At 37.4% G+C, this 20,161-nt stretch overlaps 1 protein-coding gene across 1 annotated transcript; it reads left to right on the plus strand.

The window, feature by feature from the left end:
- Positions 1–6,623: 6,623 nt before the first annotated feature.
- On the plus strand, positions 6,624–17,887 carry LOC131782756 (guanylate-binding protein 7). The gene is given in 14 exon segments (XM_066163443.1): positions 6,624–6,659; positions 7,007–7,101; positions 7,103–7,176; positions 7,380–7,556; positions 7,981–8,138; positions 8,227–8,375; positions 12,200–12,223; positions 12,709–12,902; positions 13,073–13,324; positions 13,586–13,881; positions 15,054–15,287; positions 15,870–15,992; positions 16,320–16,367; positions 17,711–17,887. Coding segments are annotated over 14 exon segments (2,037 nt in total).
- The last annotated feature ends 2,274 nt before the right edge of the window (positions 17,888–20,161 follow it).

Here is a 20,161-nt window from a genome sequence, read left to right on the forward strand (position 1 = left end):
CCTCATGCTTATAATTGGACAGTGTAATGGGACAGTGAAAGAGACAGTTAACACGTCATGCCTGTGTAAGTGGAGAGAACACGTCACATGCGTGCGCTGTTGTCTCGTATTTTGCCAGGCTAACTCGTAAGTAACAAATCGGACTCCCGCTTCGCGGTCGTCCGATTTTCTCAATAACTCCTATGATTACAGACAGAATTGGACTCCACTCAGTCCAATTACCGTGGTGAATATTGTAAGTCGATCAACGATATGCATTAGCTATCCATATTTAGTTATTTATTGACGATAAACCGGAGGAAAAATTGGCCTCGCAAGGAGAAGTTTATATTGGCTCCACTCTCCCTTCACCAACAGGCCCAAAGAATCAGCACGCAAGGGAAATTGAGTGTTCGCTGTGATGCAAAAAATTTAACAATGATGTCAAAATGAATAAAACCATCTAATGGTTCTCTCGACTTGTTTTTCAAAAATGGAGCAGATATTCTCATAGAGATAATGTAATGAATTCTTTCCAATCGTTCTGGCATCTCTATTAAAAGCTGGATAAATTCAACTAAATCGTTAGTTCTTTTGGAGACATTAATCTACTTACCAGAGCTGATGAAAATGAAGATGAGCAAACTTTTCTTGTCCATTATGTAATGTTTATCAGGCAAAATCTTTAATAAAAATTAAAATAAGGGAAAAACTCACATGTGCGCTTTTTTTAATCCGTACTCTGTTCATATACTTAAAGCAATGCGTTAATCTGCAAACGTTTTCATTCTAATTTCTTCGATTTCATGACCTATAAGAGGTAACTAAATCTAAAGAAGTTATGAAGCAAAGTTAATCACACCCACACCAAAACGAATTTTTTAAATTGCCTCAGAATTGTACGATTATACAAGACAAAATCTAAAATAGGGAGGTAGTTGTGCGATTTACTAAATTTTAAGATGTAAAAACGAAGACAGTACGACTTACTGCTCTTGAAAGAACTATCTTCCTTCAGTATCTTGACTTGAAGCAATAAATAAACGTGAACGTGCGGCTGTGGCTCTCTGTGCAGAGGTAAATTGGATGGGTGGCATCATCTCCTTATATAGCTCATTTCACTTCTAAGATCTAATTAATTATTCTCCCTTAAGTCAGGCATACATTTCCTTCAAGAAACGTTGAAAGAATTTGAGGTTATATCGAGATGAAATCTTCCAGGCGAGAAAGTGTTTCTTTATTCTCATCTTCTATTTACTGGATAATGTATTTGAGTTGCAAGGAGAATTTGCATGTTTATCACTGCAGAGCATAGACATGACTTCAATTAAGTGGAACTTGTTATCAGATGTGACCTTGGAGATGCTCTCTTTATATTCCATTAAAAAAAAAAATCACAATATTCGCAGCGGGATTGTCTAGCCAATAAACATATCTGAAATTAAACCAATGTTTTATGGAACGTAGCCTCTCATGTTAGAAATCGCTGCATTGTTCCCTGATAGTTCACAGGTTAGTTATTTGTGCGCCATTACAATCTACATATCTTCGACAAAGGATTAAAACTTTCCTTACATGTCTTGGATAAAAGATACTCACCTAGCTGAGTACTGATTAATTTGATATTGAAAATTTTAAATTTTTTATTAGTTTTTTAATAACTTTTTAAAAAATTTTTAAAAAATTTTTTAATTATTTTTTAAATTTTTTAATGGATTTTTTTAAACAAATTTTTTAAACAATTTTTTAAAACAATTTTCAAATAATGTTTAAAATAATTTTTTTGATTTTTTTAAAATAATTTGCTGAACGATTATAATTATTTTTTAGTTTTTTAAATAATCTTTTCAATCATTTTTTTCAATAAAGAAATTCTTAAATAAAAAATGGCGACAGAGATGGCAGCAGATGGCGGACGAGAAGCAAGTTTGCAAGCTGCCCGTAAACAGCCTAAAAACAGCGAGTAAAAGGGATAAGAATAGAGCACATTTTGGGGAACAGTAGTAACAGGAGCAAGCGACGAGGCCAAAACCTGCAAAACTGTTTTTCAAAGTGAATGGTCGCAATCCACGAAAATAATTAACCAGCGGCGTGGCGGATCGAAGACAATCAAAACCCAGACAAAAATGGATAGACCAAATGAATGCCGACTTATTGTGATGCAAACGAGAAGCAGTGGCCATGACACAGATGGACCAGCCTCCGCTTGATAGCAGTGGTAGGAGAAAAGGCTATATTAAAATTAGGAAAGAGTTATGAGACGCGAAAGGCTACGATGGCTTTGGATTCTCAATTCAGAACTTACGCGATCAAGCGGCAAGACTCGACAAAGCGACGATCAGAACTTAGATAATATAGCAATGACTTATTAACCCGAGACACATGTAACCAATTCTTCCCAAGAAACTTTTGTTTCTTTGAATGGTTACACGGGAGCGAATTTAGAATTGCACACCACGGATTTATTCAATCGCGAAGATTTACATATGACTAGTAATACTCATAACTTCCCATGGGATGAGAAGACAGAGTGAAACGAGAAAAATGCTATGCTTAGATGCCTTCCAGAGTATAACACTGTAAACAAACCATTTATAATTAGGAGGAAACTAAACGATGGCACTGCAATTTTTTAATCAACATCAGATATAATTGAGGCCTATGACGAGATCATAGCTTGGAGAAAGAATGTATTCCTTGTGCCATACGACAGAGTAGGAAGGGATTTTATTTATCAAATTAGCCTGCATATCAATGAGTGGAATAACAGCCCTGACAACCAGCACGTCACTGAAAGCCGCCTTTGTACTCCTCTCTGTCGCATTTCAAAAGCCAAGCCCTAAAGTCTGAGGCCAAACACCATCAAGAAGTGCTATCTAAACGTCTTGTTCTCTGGAAGGATGGCGAGGTCGGGAAGTTAGTACGCCATGAGAGGACAATTCAAAGTCGCATTGGAAAAGTCTTCGGACCCGCCTAATAGATCGAAGGTCTTTGCTAAGCTAGTGCTAATTATTCAAATTATTTTTAAATTATTTTTCTTAATTTTTTTTTAATTATTTTTTAATTTTCTTTTAACAATATTTAAAATTATTTTTTAATTATTTTTTAATTTTCTTTTAACAATATTTAAAATTATTTTTTAATTATTTTTAATTATGTTTCTTAAATATTTTTTAAAGTTATTTTTTAATTTTCTTTCAACAGTTTTTTAATTATTATTTTTTTAAATTTTGTTTAATTAGTTTTTTTACCTATTTTTAAGAGATATTTTTAAATAATCTATTTTTAATTTTTTAATACTAAACTAGTAAGAAGCACTCTCCGAACAATAGCTGTAAAACTTCTTTATTCTCCGATGCGTTTCGTCAACCTGTCGTAGACTTCTTCAGGGAGTTTTACAGGGGCCAATGACCATGAAGGCTTCTCCGAACATACGAACAGGAACAGGCGAAGTCGTGAGAAATTTGAAAATTTCTCGGGTAAGGTGAGAAAAATATTTGGGGGCCACGGTTTTTAGTTAAAACCGTGGCCCCCAAATATTTTTCTCAACTTGCTCAAAAAAATTTTCAACTTTTTCACAACTTCGCCTGATCGATGATTGATGTATTATTAGCAAGGATGAAACAATTCCCGTTCGATGATATGGTTACTCTGTGGTAGAAATAAAATATATCCTAAAAGTTTAATCAGGTTCGATTATTTCTCTATAAAAAAAATTTAATTTACGAAAGGTATCTTTAGTAGTCTTTTGGCCGAAACGAAACGCCGCGTCATACCAGCCACGAAGTGTTCACAGGTATTTGACAATTTTTTTATTGTATATCTTGTCACTCGTGAACGAGTGATTGGGAACCTTCTGCGAGAGAGGGCCAGACTGCTAATATCTTGACTTCGCGGACCGGACTTTGTGCGCGATGCTCGGCGAGTTCGATTTCAATCTACGAAAGGTATCTCATGAGTCTCTTTGCCGAGACGAAACGCCGCGCTATACCATCCACGAATTTTCCACAAGTGTGCAAAAAATAAATAAAAAACCGGCAATGTAACTTAGTTTCATACACATGTACCCTTAGAAACCATAGCTTTTCGATTAGGCCTTAAAGCACTGAAATTTTATCAAATTTCTCGACTAACCTCTATACAGTAATTAAAACAGTGCAAATATAAAACGTATGCTGCTGATCAGTAATTTCATCCTGGTTACATTTTCCTAAGCAGCTTCCTTTCAGTCAAGCGCAACAAATCTCTTAACCGATTTACATCGATTCGTGATCACGATGTTGATCTCGGATGACTCTGACCTGCCGATATCTTGTTATTAACTGTCTTTTTACGTCATAGAAAAAAGAGAAATTCTCCTTGGACTGATGAGTATTTTATTTGCCATAGAGTAAGAAAAATCGGAGATCTATTCAAACAAATTTTCATGACATATTTTCCTCAGAAAAATCCATTGAGGCTTTCTCAAAGTAGTCCTTATCAACACAGTATCATGCACATGCATGCGGTATTATATATAGCTGTCGGGTTTGACTGAGATATCTGAGGAAAGTAATTCTCCGTTGTTGGTAATATGTACCGGCTAAAAACGTTCAATAAACCTTTACTAAGTACTTTTACGTTATCAACTTAGTTGATAATACTAAATTACCCTACTTATTATCACCTGAGAGCATTATTTTCAACCCATGGGACCAAACTCAACCAAGTACGCCAAGTGACCACAGGAAAGATCAACCGAGTGAACTTCTACCACTTAATGTAGTATTATTTGCGGCAAGAAACGAATAACAAGCGCAAATATCTGTGGTGCTGTGTCAATGGGCTGTTGCCTAAACGGATAACATGTCGCGATTTCAAAGCATGAACTCTTCTCTAAACTGTTACTTAAAATTGAGTCATCTGTTCTGACGATAGTCTTAAGTCGTTGTTCATGATCAGTTTCGCAATTTAGAAGACAGCGAAGAGTCAAAGAGTCTAAAGACTGTACGTCTTGCCAGACTTAGAGTTTTTATATAATTGTTAAAATCAACCAAAAAAACTGGCCATTGAAGCTCACCCTGTTGGAGAGCCAGAGCCTGAATCTAAAAGGTTAAAGACAAATACAAATTTGTATGTCGAAAGTTAAATGATCCTAATTCGGTAATAGAGAGCGTAACTGATCATGATAAGCAAGTTCTTATATCAATCTAACATAACTTGGCCTCACATAAATCGATAGGCATTCACCGATCCTGAGCTCCTAAAGTACGCAAATGAATAAATATTTCTGCTCACTCAACATTCTGATTCTACCCAATGGTTTTAACAAAAAAGGCTTACTAAAACTGCTTACTTGGTAAGGAGTGGAAATTGTTGAATAGTAACTCAAGAAAGAGTATGAAAGTATTGATTTCCCCAAAGATGTCGCAGGAAAGCCTAAAAAAGCGCTTTTTGATGATTAGAAGTCTTAGTGAAGGAACACCAGGAATATCTCTACAAGCACAAACGAAACAACACAACTTAAAAATACCGACTGAAATAATGTGTAACTCAAAATGTTGCAACCCCAACCTCCAATTCAGCCGGTTTTGGTTGCTGCGTCGTCATCTCATTCCAATTAAATTTCTCGTCATAGGAAGAGTGAAAGAAATGAAGTGACAACGTCAGAAAGCCACCTCTTTAGGAAATTCAGCACTGGGGCTAAAATTTTACGCTCCTTGACCCACATAAACTGATAGCAAAATCTTCTTAATCTAGCGCTTAAAATTTCCCAGACACAACGACTAGATGAAATTAATTCGAGGTGATCAACAACATCGGCAAAGGAAATTGTTGCGCGAGGTTCACTGAGGAAGATAGTTTTCTAAAGGCATATCTTCCAGGCTGTTTCACTGGCATTATGACGCCTTATCTCCGTGGAAACGTTGCTTCGTGATCTCAATGTTGTTTAAAAAATTCTTGAGACATCACGACAAGTTATTGCCACATATAGAGATCCAGATTGTTCAGATGTAAGTTATTAAAAATGATTTTTAGAATTTCTTTATCTTCAAAAATGATCTGTAGGCTTTCAGGGGGTTCAAATAAAAAATAAGAAAAAAAAATATTTGGTGAAAAGAAAGCAGCTGCTAAAATCGGTATACCACGACATGTTTGTTTGCTTTAGTTTCTTTAGCCGTCATCCTAGGTCCTGAGCAGTCGCTAGTACGATTGAGGGCTCATTATGTTTGAACAGAAGCCGTATGTCGAGCCTAACAAGATTCTGCTCTTGCCCGCGTCTATATAAGTATGCGAGACGAAAACAGCATACAGAAATGAGACATATTGCTGTTAGCCGACCTGATCTTTGGCAATTGGTACCTCGTTTGCTTTCCGTCTCGTGTGCGGGGGGGACAGTGGGGTCAGAGTCTCCCACTTCCCGTACCACGTTCTCTTGACCTTGTCAAGTTTTAACTCGACCATTCAGTTGGATGACCTACAAATAAAGTTAAAGCATGCACTGTCGAAATTTCACTTGATTTGATTCATTGTCTTTAATTCTCCATGTATAATTATTATTGCGACTTTTTGAGACTATAAATTGAACTCACCCCATGGGCTCAGAAAATTCACTGCTTACCTTTACCAAAGAGATATAAAAATTGTGTGACTACCTACCCATAATGTATCACACAGACACCCGCTTAACATGGTGGAATGTAAATATTTTATTATGCAGTACAATTACCTGTAACTGGTAACCTCGATGTCACTGGCACTATTATCGTGACCACCTCTCGTTAAAAACGTGTTGTCGTTGCATCGTTGCTTCGTTGCTTAGTTTGCTTCCTTGCTTCGCTGCTTCGCTGCTTCGCTGCTTCGCTGCTTCGTTGCTTCGTTGCTTCGTTGCTTCGTTGCTTCGTTGCTTCGTTGCTTCGTTGCTTCGTTGCTTCGTTGCTTCGTTGCTTCGTTGCTTCGTTGCTTCGTTGCTTCGTTGCTTCGTTGCTTCGTTGCTTTAACTTTTGAAGCTAACCGTTAAAATATTCACTTTATAACCTAATTCTAGTCTTGGAAACAACAATATCAACTCGAAAACGAGAACGAGGCGTTAGCCAAGGCACTTGAGCTTTCCTGTCTCGAGCAACAGGGAAGCCAAAGAGCACAGACAACCAACAGTTGAACTGTGTCAGACTTAATTTCAACGAACAATTCAAGCTTGGGGTCCAGATTTAAAGGGTACGTTGACGTCGGTTTCTATGCTTTCTATGAACCTCCACACTATTTATTTCCGAATTGTAACCTTAAATGCTGTATACTTCATTTTCCATTGATTGAACCAAATAAGCAAACTTTAATCCTCTAATTTTGACGACCCACATTTGGTAGAGAAGGGAATTTGTTTTTATAAGTGTGGCAGAGTTTCTTCTCAAACTTTTAAGGCTCAAAAGGGAGAATAGGTCGCAAGTCACAAGCTGGAACCAAGAGGGCAACTCCTCTTTGCCTGCCAAACAACTGTAATTGGGATTCGATTTCAGGCCAGTACATCCAAACAGGAAAAGAGCGAACCTCATTGTATGTGGTAGATGAAGCACTTGAAAACCTCCGGAGGATTAAAGGTAAACTGTAAACTTATCCATCAAACTTTAAATCTATTTTCATGTTAACCCCGTTCTGAATGATGGTGAGCGTGACTAACGTTATTAAAAAATTGTTTTCTTTATTATGTCCAAAATGGTGCAACTTTCTCGTTTGAATCTTCCACCAACAATTCACCAAAGGTTGTTGACAGATGGATAAGCCACAATATGAAACGGAATACCTGGAGATTTGAAAAATTCCTGAGGAGGAAGAATTAAATAGATATAGCTCAAACAATCGAGCGTTGCGAAGTCAATTTTCATTTTTTCCTAATTTTTTTTTCCTATGCTCATTGTACACGTCAACTTTGTCAAGAGAAAAGAAAATGAAGTGAAAAGAAGGATATACTCGCCTATTGCAATCCGTTATCTACAAACGAGCGAAAAATCAACGATCATCTAGGTCCAGTATGCGTGGTGTTTATTGCCCGACTATTGAGTAAAAGGAAGTCCTTTGTATTCAGCGAGGCCTTCAATCAACCACAAGTTTTCCCTCTTGGACATCACATGGAACCAGAAACCATGGGAATCTGTTTATGGATAGTGCCAGACAAGTTCAGGGTTTGCCGGATCATTATTTTGATTTTATTTTGCCATTTATAATAATTTTGGCAAGGTATGAAGATTTAACCGACATATTTCTTATGAGGATGCTAAAGGCCAGGAAATCATAATAGTGTTGCTGGACTCTGAGGGAATTGATGCAGTAACTGGAGAAGGACTTGATGATAACCAGATCTTCACTTTAACAGTTTTGTTAGCCTCAGTTTTGATCTACAATTCACCAGGCATTCCAACCATATCAAACTCTTTCCCCAGCGCGACGAACATTTGTTTTTCTCGGTTCCAGGTGTACGCGACCACTAACCCTACGTAATGCGCATGCTCTCCGTTGCGAATTTTCAAAATGGCGGACAGGTCAAAGAGGGAAATAAAAAAAGCAAAGCGATTTTGCAATAAATACTTAACATACAACCCTGTTAGAAAGGCGAATCCACGATAGAAAGATACAAAAATGTATGATATTGAGATCAGGGAAATTGACAAAATCAACACGAGAGGTTGAAAATTCATTACGTTGGCTATAGCACATGCTTCGGTGAATGGACACCCTTCAGGGCCGATTGAGGATCTGGATAATTTCCGTTTGTTCACAGCGAAAAGCTGTTCATTCCCTCGGAAAACTCTCTAGAAGATAGAAAAGAATCGTTCCATGGCCAACTTGCTCGTGAAATAAAGAAAAAGCTTTGGTCTGGACGGCGAGAGGATCCTGATATAAACATAGACCTTAAAGTTGACCAAGATATTTTCATGGAAGGTCTTGGGAGTGTTTTGCCCGGCGTTCTTCAAAGAGGGAAGATGGTTTACCAATTGGAGTCAAATAGGGTGCTTGATTCATATCTGGGGCTGAAGTGGGATGAAAGAATTTTAAATGTAGCTGAAGATTTTGCCTATGTAATTCCAGGAACTATTAAGTATTGGCTGGGACAAAGAAGTCCAATCATTGAATACAAGCTCATCGTTGTAGGTGTTCTTAACCCTTTCATAACCTGCTGCCTCCAGGAACTGAATCCTGTTTTTCTTCAGAAACAGTTGTTTGAGGGCATCAACCCCTTTGTGATTTGTGGATCTGAAGAAATCTTTAGAAGCTCTACTATTGTATTTTTCCAAGCCTTGCTGTGTGTAATATGCTATGTTCTGATAAAGTGACAGGAACTCAGGAACATGATAACATAGTGCATGCATGTAGGGAGTGACATCTTTTGCTTGGTAAACTTTGAGAAAGTGCTCAAACCATGATTTGATTTTTCTTTGCAGTTCAAGAATACCCTCTTCAGATGTAAAATCTAGCTTCAAATCACCAATTATGTCCATAGATTTAACTCAGATCACTTGTATGTCTTTGTTTTGACTGCAATGAGGGACAAGCATAGGTCGGAATGTTTATATTCTGAAAGAGTTTCAACTTTTCTGGTTCAGTAAGATCTCTATATTCCAGCTTTTTGCTCTCTTTGTTGATTCTAAAATTAAAAGTGATTCCCATACTTTTGATAAATTCTACATAACATGCTATGTGTTTATATTTATCCCTTGGGAATCCATCAGAGGTTTTTTTTTCTCAATACATCACTTCTTCTCAGCCCTCTTATGAACAAGTCAATCAAAACATCTGAAATCCTCAGAAAAAAATGTAATGTATCTATGATGACATGGTCCATAGGTATAAAATCAAATAATGGTTGTGCCTTACATTTTAATTTCTTTCCAGTGGAAAACCTTGCTATTTTGGTGACAGTTCTAGCACCAAATTTGGGGTCATTAATTGACCATGTTTTGCTTGTGTCCCACTGTTGCTCCCTCGGACACTTGCACCACACACAAGCATAATCCTCATTTGCCTTGCCTGAACCACATACCAGTGCTAAAAATTTCAAATCTCCACCTAAAAAGTATTCAATTTTATAGGTGCAATTATTTGCACTTATCTCCTTTAAGTTTGACATTTCCATTTGAAGGTCTGCTAGGCTGTCTCTCAGATTATCATATGTCTCTGTAGTTTTTATAACAGCAAGTATATATTATTTCCCTTCTCACCCATTGCCACATTCTTTTCATGGAGAATAGTAAAAGTGAAGTTGACAACTGTAAGCCCCTTTCCAATATTTGTACCATCACCACTAAGCTTGATCTTAATAGTTTCTCCATCATTCATTTCTCCATTCTTCTGAAGCCTAACAATGTGCTCTTGCAAGCTTTCTGCAAATCCTAACTGAACACCTTCAGCATCTACTGGTGTTGGTTTCAAGTTCCATTCACTGTTTAGCTCATTAATTTGCTTCTTGATGGAATATATATTGGGGAGATCATTAGCCTTAATGGCAATTTCATGCCAAGCCTCATTTGAAATAATGAATTTATCTTTGAGGTAGAGTCACATATTTATGTTATCAATGTCATCATTATTAAGGGCCTTTGGGTCAGACTCTGTAAATGGCAGCTCTCCCTCTCCAACAAGATTGAAAGTTTCATATTGATTAGTCTCAGTGTTGAAGACTTCAATTTTGGCTGCAACAAAATTTTACAGCCCGAGAAAGGAGAGTGTGGTTTAGCCTCCTCCTTCTGTTACAATACAATACAATACAATACTTTATTCAAGAGAAGGAAAATAAAAATTGTAAAAGTATCTCTCGAAAGGGGATATTCTAGAGGTTAACCCTATATAAAAGATTCCCCGAATAAAAAGATCAAAACATTATATACAGATAATTAAAAACTGTTTACCATCATCTCAATCAATATTCATGTAAATCTTTAGTCTGTTACGAAATAAAGTCAATGATCCTGCGTGTACAATATCTTTAGGCAAATTATTCCACATATTAACGATCCGTACAAAAAAAGAAAATTTGTAGCAATTTACGATAGCTATTTTTACGTAGAGCTTATAATCGTGATTGGCTCTGGTTCGATTACATTTAGTAAGTTCAAAAAAGTCCGAAAAATGAAGACTATCTATTTCCAGAACTATCTTGTAGCACTGGATCAGAGATAAAAACTCTCTTCGTTTCTCCAAAGTTTGCCAATTCAGTAGGTGGCAGCGGTCTTCATAGCTCATTTCTCCGCGTTTTTGCTTTAATGCCAACCGAGATGCCCTTCTTTGGACTTTTTCCAAGGATTCGATATCCTTTTTTTGGTAGGGGCTCCAGACGGGGACAGCGTATTCGAGTATAGGTCTTACTAACGACTTAATGTACATCAACCTCGTTGTACTACACCTTAAATCGACACCGTGGGCCCGTTTCCAAATTGCTAAGAAGTGCATTTAATTGCCACGATTACTAGCTTTATTGACAGCTTTCTGAAAACAGAACATTTTCTTTCTGAAGACTTCTGATATATGGCTATTGATTATTATACCTCGTATACCTGATTGCTCAAACACTTTTTTTATAATTATTGAAAGGACCGACTCATGGGTTTTCTCTGAAAACTTCTTTGCTTTGAAATAGTATAGATTGGTAAGCTGAAACGAAAAATTAATTAGGGAAGTTTACGAAAAATCCAGTGAACAAGCTTAAAAAAGGCATTTATTTAGACTTCATAGAGCGATGAACTTCGCAAATCTTACTTGTTTATCTCGTAAGTAAACAATGGCAGATTAAAAAATCAAAAGGAGGAAGATACAGCTGTTTTGAAAAGCCATTTGACGAGGGTAAATCTGCTTTTTGTTCGGCACTTTACGAATCAAAACAAAGGAAATTTGTTCCTCCTTTTGATTCTGGCGGTACATTTTTAAATTGTGCTTGCGTAAAAAGGATATCGCCCGAGACGCTTCGCTCGGTTGTGTTTTGAACAAAAACGCCTTGTTAACTTCACGCAACCGCTCGGAGAAAAGGTTAAAATGACGAGGGAAAAACTTTACCTTCAAGTTAGAAAATTAGCGAAATAGGAAGCCACAATATTATAGTTTAATATTTCAGAGGTAAATTGAGTGCTTTTTCTGTAAAGAATCCGCACGATGGTAAAATGTTCGAAAATTACACTCGATTTGAGTGGGGCGTTGAAGTGGGCGTGGTCACTATATTCATGTTAAGTTTATTTGTACCCCGTGAGTTTGATATGAAGAGTAATCTTGAAGGACTGGAGTATCCTCTCAAATGCAGTAGCAACAACGAGATGTTTATTTTAACCACGACAGTTTTTTATAAACTGCAATTTAAGATTACAAGTTAATTAACTATTTGTGAAGCAGAGAGCCTGTGAATTTTTAAGGCCGGAATCAAAAATGGTCATTGGCTACTCGAACTCAAGACTACCTGAACTGTACATATAAGAATCCGTTACAACAAAATAAAAGATTTCGCAACAAAATAGACAGCTGTCCGTTTTCCCTCAAAGTGAAAAATAGTTTTTCTGATAACAGCAATGTAGAGTTCATTAGAAATTGAAAAGTGTAAAGCTTGTTTGGTAACAAATGAGAATAACCCGTTTTGGTTTCGGCTACGAGAAATACTGATTAAAAGAACTCGAGGATCAGGATCCTGAGTTCACGCCAAACTCAGTACACATACCGAAATTGGCTTATTAATATTTTTTGTACAATCTGGACAATTTTCTTTAATAAATATAGTTTCACTGTGAAACTAACTCATCGTATTGAGGTACAATCAACAACAAAGCTGGAGACCAAGAGAAGCCATGGGGACTCAAAGAATTTCCATAAGACCTTTCCTTTCTTCATATGGTTACTTAGGGACGTACTACAAGCAATTCCAAGAGACTGCAGCAACATTAAGGACTACTTCCTGAAAAAGGTGATTTTGGGCTTAACTCCTGAACGAAATATTGAATATAGTCAGCAGTTCGGAGGGCTATTAATTGATGAGTGAAAGCACAACTTCCACAACCGTCAAAATATTGCCTCCTTAGATTACCTTATCAATTGTTATTTCATCAAAGAAATCTGTATATTTTATTTTGGAAAGTATTTAAAGTCCAGGATTCATCAACTGTTGGCCAAGAAAGTCAGAATGTAGCTGGAAGCATCTTAAACTTCTTTCCAGGTTTCGAAGCATTCACTTTACCTATTCCCGCAGGCGACTCCAAGGTATTAAAAAGTATCAGTGATAACAAAAGTCGCATCAATCTTTTGTTCACCAGTGGGTTGGAAGATTTCAAGCGTTTGGTGAGGAGAATTCTGCTCCCCAAAAACAGCATTAACGATGGAGAACTTGTCACCGGAGAAGGTAAAGGAAGGCTTTCTGCAACCTTTGTCACACTTTAAAGTTCCACCCAAACCGTGACTTGGTGTTGAAACAGCTCAGCTCTAACAATGACGATGGCATATTCTCGCCCTAGACTGTAAAAAAGCTTGAATGGTCTATGGCTTTTAAACACATTTCATTAATAGCGGACGATGGCTTTACTCTTTACTCACAAAGCATGACGCACATTATTGTTCTTGTTATACCTGCGCAAGTACAAATCTATGGTTCTTTTTTAATCAGGCCTTGCGGTACTGGTACAGCTCTACGTCCAAGCCATCAACACGCCTGGTATGGTCACGAATGTTCAGAACGCTTGGGATCAGTTTGTGGAGATGAAGTGTTCTAAGGCAATGAAAGATGCACTTAATGCTTATAACGCCACCATGTCATTACAGCTGAAGGATAAGCTACCGTGTGATAATTATCGACTGGGAAATGGTCATGAAATGGCGCTGGAAAATAGTGAAGCCCATTTAATGGCGGAAACAGCAGGAATATCTACAAACACGACCGAGAAGTTACTGAAAAATTTGAAGGTTAAGTCTTTATTCGGGTTGTATGATCCCTGATGGAGATACGTCTGAGAGTAGGTAAATTTCCCTATGTCATTAAGTGATCTTTCATCCACTTGATTATCCAGCCAGACGTTGCTTTATTGAAACGTTCCGAAAAGTTCCATTTTAGTAACAGTTGGCATACCAAAAGATGCAAAGCATATATGTCCGTACTTGTGACCATAAAGTCTCGGTAGGAATTATTCGGTTCTATTTTTCAAGTCACGGTTGCCTTAACAACTTCAATGGATAACCTATAGCCACAATTTTCCGACAGAGGCATCTTTGTGTTGTTTATCTTAATTCAGTTCTAAGATATTGATTGAGAATAGTTATTTATCTCAGCTTTTTTAACTTTTCAAGCTATTCACTTGCAATTCTGGCTAAGGCATAACATCCAATTTTAGAGGGACTTACTTCGACAGAAAGATCTTGGTCGAATTCTGCTCTTTGGCCTGAAGGGCTGGCGTTTCCAGGTATACATTCACTAAATAATTTCGCCACAGGGCTCGCCGTGTTTATAAATTTTTTCCTGTCTATTATCGGGTATAGCGCACTCAGTGTTTCCTTTTGTTAACCAGATCGTCAGAAGAAAACGTTAGCTTAGAAACAAGGCTAATGTTACGGATAAGCCATAACTGCGCCGAAAGGTCTTCAGATATCTTCAGCTTTTTTAACTTTTCAAGCCATTCACTTGCAATCTTTATTCGGGTTGTATGATCCCTGATGGAGATACGTCTGAGAGTATTTCTTAATTTCAGACTGACATCTTGTGGAATCAACTTGCGAAAAAAAATGATGAAAAAGGATTTTTTTGTTATTTACGTTTAGAGTCCATCTAACCCGTATCCACACTGCAAAGATGGTTCATTGTACCAAGAAGTGAAAATTAATCCACACCAAATTTAGGAAAAATCATGTCTCAAAAAGATAAAGAAAATCGTAGAGCAAACAGTGCATTAAGCTTGTTCTTTAACAGGAAACGGTTTTTTTTTAAGGAGAGAAGTGCTATCATTCTTGCCAACTCATGCTTGCGTTACTCTAAGCTTTTTCCTAGTGAAACAGGTCCAAGAAGCTCCAGTAAGCGTCTTACGAAATCTTCTTACTTCCCAGTCTAATTTTCCTGTTCTACTGTATCGTTATCCTCGATTTAGGAATCATTGAGTGAAAGTTTTCACTTATGGCAAGAGAGGAATGTCAAAACGACTAGAGAATTCTGCAACAACCTGCTCGCAATGCTCAAAAAGCAGCATCTGGACCCAGTACTACAGCAACTACAAACAAAAGAGGGAGTCAAACTTTCCTTTTATGACATTATTAGAAAATACAATCTGATTAAAGATGATTACCACAAGTCTGCAATCGGCGCAAAAGATGAAATCGAGGCGGTGTTTTTTTAGTTTCACCCAGTGAGTAAATTCAGGGCTTAAATTCTCTTATATTCAGTTATGTCAGTCTCTTTACTCGGTCTTATCTACAGATGCATTCATCCTCATAGATCGTTTGATCTTGAAAGTCATACACGTAGATTCTTGGTAGCCTGGCTAGAGCGCAGTGTGTGCTTCCTGGTTCTCATTGGTTAGTTTAAAAGCTCATTGTTCGCTTCCTGGTTCTCATTGGTTAGTTTAAAAGTACATTGTTCGCTTCCTGGTTCTCATTGTTAGTTTAAAAGCACAGTTCGCGGATCCGTGTGATTGCTTAGTAAGCGTCAATTTCACAGGTTTTTCCAAAGAGTTTTGAGTTTATTTATACTCCTAGAAAGATCCTACTGATATATTTAATATTGGTCAGTATTCATCTTTATGTTAACGGTTAACGAGCAGGTGAAGAAAAAAAAAATCGACGTGGGTTCTTCTTGATTTTGAATAACTGTATCCAAAGAGAGAGATACTACTTTTGAAGTTCAGATTTTTTTATTTGTTTTTGATCGTTTTTTCTTAAATGTGTGCTTATTCGTTGTCTTTTTTGAGGCATTGATGAAAGAGCGAGAGCAATACATGAGCCTCTTACAACAGCTGAAAGACTACGATGAAAGACTGATCGCAGAATTGGCTGCCAAAGCCTTTCAAGAGCAGGAGAAGCAAAAGCTTGAGGTAATACCCTTATTATGCTTTGAAATCTTCAGATTTTCGCATTGCTTGAGTAATTATGAAATGCGTATTCGAGATAACTCTAGAGGAGAAGTTTATCAGTAACAGAGTAACTGCAACTTCTTTCATTTCCCTCTGTGCTCAGAGTAACTAACGGATCAAGAAGCCGGAATTCGAAAAATATTTGACCAACCAGGGCAGGCGTATTTCCATTAAACGCATGATCTAAGGCAATCATTTACCACTTATGTAGCAAGAATTCTCATGATTATTTGATAACATGGAATATCAAACTGATTTAATTTTTTTCACCACTTTCGAATATCGCAGGAACAGCAACAGCGTTTGCTCCAAGAGAATCGTGAGGTTAAGAGAGAGGTAAGAAAGACTTCTGTTAAAAACATAGATATTATAGTTGAAGTAAAATTTCTTTTTATTTACGTAGTCGCGTCGAAAGCAAGATACACTCAATGTACGATAATCAACTTTCTCTCTGGTTCATCACATGAATCAACACTTTGTTGCATAATCCTTTGGATTATTTCCCAGTGTATTCTCCCTTTTTTCTTGTGGAAGGAAGTGGAAGTCTTCCCTATTATCACCTTGCGCGCAGGGGTGCTAAATTTCAAATGGCTGCCCCGTGTTTTGTCAACGTTACGCAGGAAGTAATAAGTGCAATCGAAAAAATGCAATCATGATCCCGAAAAGCACAAAATATGCGGCTGAGATTGGAGTATCCCTTTCCAAAAGAAAGATATGAAGTTTAGCTGATTGAATGAGATATACCTGTTGAATTCTAGTGGGAACTGGCTGCGTCTCAGAGGTTATTCGACAAACTGAATTCTCTTTGCCTTCGACGAATAATAACATCTCGCACCTAGCTTTTAAAAAAGTGAATTCCGAAAGTTTTATAACATTTCTGCCCCATCACACAGTTCATATAATTGGATTCCGGATAATTGCATCTCAGTCAGTCGATTCTGAGAGCAGGTGGTAAGTAGTTCTCTACTTTAATAGAATTATTCTCCAGTGTCCGTCTACTGCTTCGACTGGTGATTCAGAACAACTTAAAGTGGAACAAACATATCAGCGCTACGGTCACCAAAGCTACAAAACGTTTCCACATACTCCGTGTACTGAGCAGAGTGGGCGTTGAGGGTAAAGGCTAATTTACAAATTATATGCCCTTGAATTTGCACTTGAATATTGTTGTGTAGTATGGTACTACCTCTTCCCTCTCTGAAGTGGTAGAACGTATACAGAAACACGCCTTCAAGGTCATCGTACCTGAACTTTCATAAAGAAGCTCGCCACATATCTAAAACTACCCAGATTAGGTGAAAGACGAAGTGAACTTTGTTTGATTACACTCTCAAGGATACCAAGATGGTGCCCACTCTTCAAACATCCCCCAACGACAAGGGCGTCTGAGCACCAATAATTGGGAAAATATCAGTGGCCGAGGACAGTATAAAATCGTAAGCTTAACTTTACTTTAAAAACGCTCAATTACAATTGACTTTGGAAATAAATGAATTCCGTGATTTTGAAGATGGGTGTAATTCTGAGGTTTAAGCCCCCTTTAATTTAAGCTTGTAATGCTTGCACATATCTGAAATTATTCGGATAAAGATGTTTCTATCAATTAAAGGTTGTGAAAATATATTCATGTGAATTAGAGAAATAGTTCAGGAAACAAACATTGCCTAATCTCGTCTCAGGATCTGATGAAGGAAAAGGAGCAATATCTCGGAATACTAACACAACTGAAAGACTTTGACGAGGAGAGGAGCCGAGAACTGGCTGCCGGGGCGTATCAAGAACAAGAGATAAAAAGGCTAGAGGGTAGGAATGAAGCTAGAAATGCTCAGCCAAGTCGATGTTTTTTGTTTTTTTAATCTTCTAACCCCCACCCTAACGTCCAGAACATAAATTATCCAACCAGAGGATGCTTCAGTAAACCGTTCCGGAAAGGTCCATGTTTAGTAAAAATTGGCATACAAAAAGATGCAAGGCAAATTTGTCCGTATCTGTGACTATGAAGTATGGGAAATATTCGGTTCTATTTTTCACGTCACGGTTGCCTTAATTACTTTAATGGATAACCTATAGCCTCAATTTTCCAACAGAGGCATCTTTAGCTTGTTTATCTTAATTCAGATCTAAGATATTGATTGAGATTAATTATTTATCTCCGCTTTTTTACTTTTTCAAGCCATTCACTTGCAATTCTGGTTAAGGTATAACATCCAATTTTAGAGGGACTTACTTCTACAGAAAGATCTTGGTCAAATCCCGCTCCTTGGCAAAAGGCTAGCGTTTTCAGTTACACATTCACTAAATAATTTCGCCGCAGAGAAAAGTTCCATATTTAGTAACAGTTGGCATACAAAAAGATGCAAAGCAAATTTGTCCATATCTGAAATTAAGAGATCCTCGCAGCTAAGAACACTACTGAAACGAGTAGTTGTAAAAAGGACCTGAAAAAAAAATGTTTGTTTGGACCCAATTCATTGACCATCTCCCAGTTGGCTTGTTAGCTCAATTGGTAGAGCGCTGCACCGGTATCGCAGAGGTCATGGGTTCATATCCCGTACGGGCCTGAATTTTTTTCAGGTCCTATTTACAACTACTCGTTTCAGTAGTGTTCTTCGCTGCGAGGATCTCTTAATTTCATCTCTCCACCGCAGTGCAAATATATGAATTTTCATATATCTAAAATCTTTGTCCATATCTGTGACCATGAAGTCTCCGTGGGAAGTATTCGGTTCTATTTTTCACGTCACGGTTGCCTTAATTACTTCAATGGATAACCTATAGCCACAATTTTCCAACAAAGGCATCTTTAGCTTGTGTAACTTAATTCAGATCTAAGATATTGATTGAGATTAATTATTTATCTCAGTTTTTGAAACCTTTCAAGCCATTCATTTGCAATTCTGGTTAAGGCGTAACATTTAATTTTAGACGGACTTACTTCTACAGAAAGATCTTGGTCAAATTCCGCTCACTGGTGAAAGGTAGGCGTTTTCAGGTAACATTCACTAGACAACTTCGCCGCAGGGTTCGCTGTGTTTATAAATTTTTACATGTCTATTGTCAGGTATAGCGCACTCAGTGTTTCCTTTTGTCAATAAGAGCGTCAGAAGAAATACTTCAGCTTAGAAACAAGGCTAATGTTACGGATAAGCCATAACTGCGCCGAAAAGTCTCCAGATTTTGCAGAAGCATTGCAAAAGGGATTTTGACCCGCTCGAGTGTTCCTTCGAGACCCAACGATGAATCACGAGGATGATCAAAACCAAGCCCTCGGTAAATTTCCCTTTGTCACTAAGTGATTTTATCCACTTGATTATCCAACCAGAACTTGCTTTATTAAAACGTTCCGAAAAGTTCCATTTTAGTAACAGTTGGCATACAAAAAGATGCAAAGCATATATGTCCATATCTGTAACTATAAAGTCTCCGTGAGTCAAATTCCACTTTTTGGTGAAAGGCTGGCGTTTTAAGGTATACATTCACTAGATAATTTCACCGCAGGGTTCGCTGTGTTTATAAATTTTTGCATGTCTGTTATCAGGTATAGCGCACTCAGTGTTTCCTTTTGTTAATCAGATCGTCAGAAGAAATACGTTAGCTTAGAAACAAGGCTAATGTTACGGATAAGCTATAACTGCGCCGAAAAGTCTCCAGATTTTGCAGAAGCATTGCAAAAGGGATTTTGACCCGCTCGAGTGTTCCCTCGAGACTCAACGATGAATCACGTGGATGATCAAAACCAAGCCCTCGGTAAATTTCCCTATGTCATTAAGTGATCTTTCATCCACTTGATTATCCAGCCAGACGTTGCTTTATTGAAACGTTCCGAAAAGTTCCATTTTAGTAACAGTTGGCATACAAAAAGATGCAAAGCATATATGTCCGTACTTGTGACCATAAAGTCTCGGTAGGAATTATTCGGTTCTATTTTTCAAGTCACGGTTGCCTTAACAACTTCAATGGATAACCTATAGCCACAATTTTCCGACAGAGGCATCTTTGCGTTGTTTATCTTAATTCAGTTCTAAGATATTGATTGAGAATAGTTATTTATCTCAGCTTTTTTAACTTTTCAAGCCATTCACTTGCAATTCTGGCTAAGGCATAACATCCAATTTTAGAGGGACTTACTT

This window comes from Pocillopora verrucosa, chromosome 3, assembly GCF_036669915.1.
Source record: "Pocillopora verrucosa isolate sample1 chromosome 3, ASM3666991v2, whole genome shotgun sequence".
Taxonomy (NCBI): domain Eukaryota; kingdom Metazoa; phylum Cnidaria; class Anthozoa; order Scleractinia; family Pocilloporidae; genus Pocillopora; species Pocillopora verrucosa.